Below are 7,120 nucleotides of genomic sequence, written 5' to 3' on the forward strand. Positions count from 1 at the left end.
AAAAACAATGTAAAAGTATAAGGAAACTCCTAAAATTGGGATTTTTTAAAATTTATTGGGGTAACATTGATTAATACAATTATATAATTTTCAAGTGTACATTATAATTTGACATCTATGTATTATTGTATTATGTGATTACCACCCAGAGTCCAGTTTCCTTCAGCTACCATATATTTGATCCCCTTTACCCATTTCACCTTCCCCCAACTCCCCTATATTTGACTCTCCTCCCCCACTCCCTACCCTTTGGTAACCATTAGTCCATTGTCCATGTCCTTGAGTCTCTGTTTGTCCTGGTCATTTGTTCCTTTTAGGTTTATATCCCACATATAAGTGATATGTGATTTTCAACTTTTTCAGTCTGGCTTATTTCGCTTAGCATGATTATCTCGAGGTCCATCCAGGTTGTTGCAAATGGCAGTATTTCATCTCTTCATATGGCTGAGTAATATTCCATTGTATATATGTACCACTGCTTCTTTAGCCAATCATCTATCGTAGGACACTTCAGTTGTTTCCATGTACTGGCCACTGTGAATAGTGCTGCTATGAACATCAATGTGCAAATATCTTTTTGGATATGTTTTCAAGTCTTTGGGGTAAATCCCCAGAAGAGGGATTGCTGGATCATATGGTAGATCAATTCTTAGTTTTTTTTAAGAGGCTTCATACTGTTTTCCATAGTGGCTGTACCAATTTGCAGTCCCACCAGCAGTGTATGAGGGTTCCTTTTCCTCCGCATCCTCTCCAACATTTGTTATTACTTGTTCTGTTGATTATAGCTATTCCGACAGGTGTGAGATGGAATCTCATTGTGGTTTTGATTTGCATTTTCCTAATAGCTAGCAATGTTGAGCATCTTTTCATATGTTTGTTGGCCATTTGTATGTCCTCTAGGAAGAAGTGTATGTTCAGGTCCTCTGCCCATTTTTTGATTGGATTGTTTGTTTTTTTGTTGTTATGAGTCGTGTGAGTTCTTTGTATATTTTGGATATTAGGCCCTTATCGGAGGCGTTGCTTGCACATATATTTTCCCATTGAGATTGTTGTCTCTTCACCTTGTCGACGGTTTCTTTTGCTGAGCAGAAGCTTTTTAGTTTGATGCAGTCCCATTCATTTATTTTTGCTTTTACTTCTCTTGCCTTTGAGGTTAAATTCATAAAATCCTCTTTAAGTCCAAGGTTCTTGAGTTTAGTTCCTATGTTTTCTTCTATGCATTTCATTGATTCTGGTCTTATATCCAGGTCCTTAATCCATTTTGAGTTAATTTTAGTGTGTGGTGATAGACAACAGTCTAGTTTCATTCTGTTGCAGGTGGGAGATTTTTTAATAGAATTGTTTTTACGGACCATATTAGCTTCACACGACCCTCATTAAGGAGATATATTGTTCAATATTTGACTTGTTTTATAATATAAGTCTGTATTACAAAGTCTCATTGAGCTACATAAAAATTGATATGATATTTTTCACTTTTACGTGTCATTTCTTATTCCCGAAGAATAGTGTATTTTGACATTTCTATAGTGATTTCAAATTTTATCACTTGGAATAATGGATACACTGAAAATAAACCATTTTATTTCTCATGTGGGACAAGAATAAAGGAAAAGACTCCAGAAATTTCTTTAGTTATTCTTTTCTTGGTGTAGTTCTACAAAGACTGAGGGATAAAGAGAGTAAGTTAAATAAAGAAGGTGATAACACTATATTAACTTGTGCATTTTAAATTTGAGAGTAATACAGAAGTGACAAACTTATCTGGCTCAAGAAATAAAAACATATTCAAATAGGGGATCTCGGATCATTATAACAAATTTGGTCCTGTGCTATTAGGAAATTACTTCTCTGAAATGAGATGTAGAGAAAATCTGTTGCAGGTCTTCTAGCTAACCTGCAGAAAAAAGGATCAAGAAATAAACATGCACAGAAATTATTGGCCTCCACTTCTTAAACCAGCCTTCAAAAATAAGCCCAGTTGAGGATTAGAGCAAGAAGTTACCAAATACAATTTCATAAATTTTTTTTTGTAAATTTCTGTGTAATTACTGAAATATTGGCAAATGCAATGATATGATGTCTGTGATTTGATTTGGTAAAGGGGGATGGAAGGAGAAAGAAGTGGTTGGGGATATGAATGATACAAGATTGGCCATTAGCTGTTAATAGTTGAAGCTAGATGATAGTTATATGGGATTCATTAAAGGTTTTTCTCTATTATTTCAAATATTAGAAATTATTCATAATAAAAAAATTCTGTGCAGCACACTTTGCCTCACTGATATTTGAAGAAGTGTGAATATTAAGATTCACTGTTATTATACTGAAGGAAAGAATGAATAAATAAGAAATGATTATAAATTACATTAGAAAACGTTGGCTGGTTTTTTTCTTTAAAGAATTTTAGTAGCCTAACTGTAAAAACAATGGGATATTAGGATGAGCAACCTGGAGACTGCAACCCCACCCTCAGTTTGGAAGATTCACAAGGACTCAAGGGACTCAGCATAGGGTATATTCACAGCCATGAGGTATTATTACAATGAGAGGATAAAGAGCAAAATCAGCAAAGGGAAAAGGCATATGGGGCAAAGTCCAGAGGAAGCCAAATTTAAGCTTCCAAGAATCCTCTCCCAGTGGAGTCACACAGGATGTGCTTCATTCCCACAGCAGTGTTGTGACAATGGGTGTGAAATGTCATCTACCAGAGAAGCTCATTTGAGACTCAGTGCCCAGGGTTTTTACCAGAGGCTGTTCACATAGGCAACTTATGCCTAGCATGTACCAAAATTCTAGACCCTCCAGATGGAAAGAGGTGTTTGGCATAAAACACACTCTTTGTACAAATAGATTAGGCACAGCGAGCCATTCATATCAGGGCATGAGGGAAACCCTCCCACAATCCAAGTTCCCAGATGCTAGTAGGGGCAGCCTGGTTAGCAGGTCTTTCTAAGGACAGCAGCCCCAACCTGCCGTGTGAACTCTTTTCTGGACAAGAACTATGAAAACAATGTGTCTTTTGGAGACCAGGGATTGGACTGTGCATGGTTTGATGATTTTGTTATGTTATATAATGTAGTTTTATTTCCTCTCCTTCTCTGAAATATAAAATGCTTTATTTCTTAGCTACTGAAACATAAAGACAGAATCACAACTTTTAGAGAGTTAATTGCTAATGAAAAAGCATTTCAAGATCAGGTTATTGAGGTGAGTTTAACATTTACTATGTGCTGTTTTTGACATACAAAAAATACAATTTCAAATATTTATAGTCTTTTGGTAAATTTGTTTAAATCCTTCTAGCTCTAAGTTCTATACTTCTATTATTCTAGCCACTGAAGATCTCTTTGATTGTTTAACTAATACAGTGTTTATTGTCAAATGTTCCAAGGAGTATGAAAGTATTAGAAATGAGCACAGATGTATTTAATCTCAGGTTACGGACATAGATTCAGATGAAGCCAAGAATGTAAGAGATGTACCTATCTTCTTGGGAGCCAAACTGGATAAGTACCACAGTCTAAATAAAGAGCTTGATATATTGGTTTGAAAGACCTTTTGTTGCTTTGCTATCGTTTTTATACATAACACCAATTTTATTAACAAGTTTAAGAAATTATTAGCCTATGAAAATTTGCTCATTAAAATGGTCACACACTGGCATTGTGGCAGTATTTTTCACCCACAAAGTATAGAATTGGAGTTTGCATTTTCAGGTTTTGAAATTTTATGTATTGTCCTTCTAACTTCTATTTAGACTGATCAGATTAATTTCTTTTAAAACATAGAAATAAAAAAATGCACAATTTTTCATGGTGAATGAAGCATATTTATATTGTTGCATATGCTACCACCAAGTTGTTTACAACTACCATGATTAAGGGATGCTTTTGGAAACAGCACTCATAATTTACTATAGATGACATCTAAAGATAAAGGCATCATCACAGAAAAGAAGTGGTAATTATGCGACTTAATGAAGATGTGAGCTAATATGAAGGTGGTGATCATTTTGCACTATATAGTGTATCAAATCAACGTGTCGTATATTTTAAACTTACACAGTGTTATATGTCAATTATATCTCAATAAAGCTGAACAAAATTAAGGCAGATAAAACAGGAAAATATGTTAGAAAAAAATGAAAATATGATCTTGGTATCTAGATAGTTACAGAGTTACAATTCAATTGTATACCACTATAATAAAAAGGTGATTAACATAATTTATTTTTAATAACAGTTAATTAAACAAATCTATCATATTTCTAAAATACTAAAAATCAGCATTCTGTACTAAATTTATAACACACCCATTCATCTTTATATATCATAAAAGCCATATTTTTACATTGTATAAATTTTTGAAAATAAAGACAAAAACAAAGACAATAAGAAAGGAGTGATCAGGATGTTTCAACGGTGCTTCAAAGCTTTATCTATGAAATTTTTTTTTATCATGGTGAAATTGTTTAATGAAAACCAGTAAGTTTCAAGTGTACAATTCAACAGTAAGTTTTATATATATTGCATTGTATGTTCACCACCCATAGTTAGATTTCTTTCTGTCACCACATATTTGACCTCTTTTATCCCATCTACCTCCCCTTTCCTCCCCCATCCTCTGGTAACCACTAGTCTATTGTCCATGTCCATTAGTCTCTGTTTGTTTATCATGTTTGTTTGTTGCTTTTAAGTTTATATCCCACATATGAGTAATATTGTGTGGTTTTCAACTTTTTCTGTCTGGCTTTTTTCACTTGGCATGATTATCTCAAGGTCCATCTATGTTGTCGCAAATGGCAGTATTTCATCTCTTCTTATAGCTGAGTAATATTGCATTTTATATGTGTATCACATTTTCTTTATCCAATCCTCTATCATAGGACACTTTGGTAAAAAGGTTCTGCACAGCAAAAGAAACCATCAACAAGGTAAAGAGACAACCATCTCAATGGGAAAATATATTTTCAAGCAAAGCCTCTGATAAGGGCCTAATATCCAAAATATACAAAGAGCTCATACGACTCAATAACAACAACAAAAAAACAAACGATTCAATCAAAAAATGAGCAGAAGACCTAAACAGACACTTCTCTCAAGAAGACATACAAATGGCCAACAAACATATGAAAAGATGTTCAACATTGCTAGCTATTAGGGAAATGCAAATCAAAATCACAATGAGATTCCATCTCACACCTGTCAGAATAGCTATAATCAACAGAACAAGTAATAACAAATGTTGGAGAGAATGCAGAGAAAAAGGAACCCTCATACATAGCTGGTGGAACTGCAAATTGGTACAGCCACTATGGAAAACAGTATGAAGCCTCCTAAAAAAAAAACTAAGAATTGATCTACCATATGATTCAGCAATCCCTCTACTGGAGATTTACCCCAAAGACTTGAAAACATATCCAAAAAGATATTTGCACATTGATGTTCATAGCAGCGTTATTCACAGTGGCCAGGACATGGAAGCAACCCATTCATCTTTAAAAGAAGAAATATTCCCTTGCTGTGAGTGCTTAAAGGTTTCTTCTTTTCTAATTCATTAATTTTTTTCATTAAATAAGTAATTATTGACTTCCCACAAAGTGTTAAGAAGTACTAGTCACTATGGAGATAGAAAACTAAATCAAACATAGTCCCTCCTTTTAAGGAATCTAGAAAAGAAAATAAAATACATAAGTACCTATTTACAAGGAGTAAAGGAAAAGTTTCTTAAAGAGAAATACAGTGACTCACATCTAAGAGAGGAGAGATGTTCGTTGAATGACGAGTTCAGGGGAGGAAGAGATGACATCCATGTGGAAGACTTAGTGAAGGGGATGCAAGTTGGGCCTTGAAGACTAGTAAAATTTGAGCATAGGGATATCAGAGGAGAGCACTCAATAAATTCTGTAACTCATTAGCAGTTTCTATGCTTCAGGCATAAAAGATATAAGAATGGACCCTAATCTTTCCAACATTGGGAAGCTGGAATGAGAAAAAGGACACAAATGGAAGCATGCCAGACACACTATGTCACCTTTAAAAACATGTTGCAGTCTTTCTTGTACAAACTGTGTCTCAGAGAAACCAAATAATTGATGAAGGAGAGTTCTTCATTGAAGAGTGTAAGCTACTAAAAACAAAAGAAAAGATACATTTAGAAAATTATATTTTGCATCCCTGAATAAAATAAGGAATCTAGGCAATTATAATGACTACTAAAACCTTTAAGTTCAAGACTGATAAAGAACTTTTAATGAATGAGTCAGATTGACAAACACCTGAGCCCACTGATCAATCTCAGCCCTGCTAGAGGTGAGACAAGCAGACCTGTGCACTCTGATGTGATCCAGGAGGACATGCACAGCATCATCTATGAAGTATTCTCACCAAAACAACTGGACCTGAAAGCAAGCTTCTAAACCTAACTACCAGTTGACAGTGGATAAAGAAACATTAAATGATACCATGAGAATAAATCCAGAATGTGAAAATTTCTAATCAATTAACAATTGATTAGAAATTAACAATTAGAAGAGGCAGGGAGAGAAGAGGAATAGCTGTTATAGACTAAAAGAAATTAGAAACTTCAGAGACAAATCAACCAAATACAGTGTGTGAAAATTGTGTAGATTCTGACTCAAACAAACTCACTATGAAAAGATGTTTGTGAGATAACAGAACACAATCTGGGTGTTAGATAATATTAAGAAATTACTAATTTTAATAGATATGATAGTGGTATCATTGTGTATTTAAAAGCCCTTATCTGTTAATGATACACATTTTAAAGTATTTATGAGTGAATTAATATGATGACTAGGTTTGCTTTAAAACCCTCCAGGAAAATAAAAAGATGGCAGAATGAGAGTGTGTGTTTGTGGGTGTGTGTTTGGGGTCGGGGGTGCAGTTGGAGACAGATGCAAAAATAATGGAAAAGTGTTGATAATTGTTGAAATGATGGTAGGTTCATTATACTGCTCTCTCTAGTTTTGTATGTGTTTGAAATTTTCCAAAATTAAAAGGTTTTGTTCCTGTTCTTTGTTTTTGAAATGTAGAAGTGTGCTCCAGGAAGCTCACTCCTCACTCTAAGAAACTCTAGGCCAGCAATACCTGGTCTG

At 34.3% G+C, this 7,120-nt stretch overlaps 1 protein-coding gene across 1 annotated transcript in view; it reads left to right on the forward strand.

Annotated features, from left to right (window-relative positions):
* The window catches only part of CAGE1 (cancer antigen 1), a 51,561-nt gene that overhangs the window by 15,116 nt on the left and 29,325 nt on the right, over positions 1-7,120 (forward strand). The window contains exons 7-8 of the mRNA XM_011367073.2: positions 3,130-3,210; positions 3,440-3,547. Coding sequence (XP_011365375.1) covers positions 3,130-3,210; positions 3,440-3,547 — 189 coding nt within the window. The remainder of the gene's footprint in view (positions 1-3,129; positions 3,211-3,439; positions 3,548-7,120) is intronic.

The sequence above is a fragment of the Pteropus vampyrus genome, unplaced genomic scaffold (genome assembly GCF_000151845.1).
Source record: "Pteropus vampyrus isolate Shadow unplaced genomic scaffold, Pvam_2.0 Scaffold129, whole genome shotgun sequence".
NCBI lineage: Eukaryota > Metazoa > Chordata > Mammalia > Chiroptera > Pteropodidae > Pteropus > Pteropus vampyrus.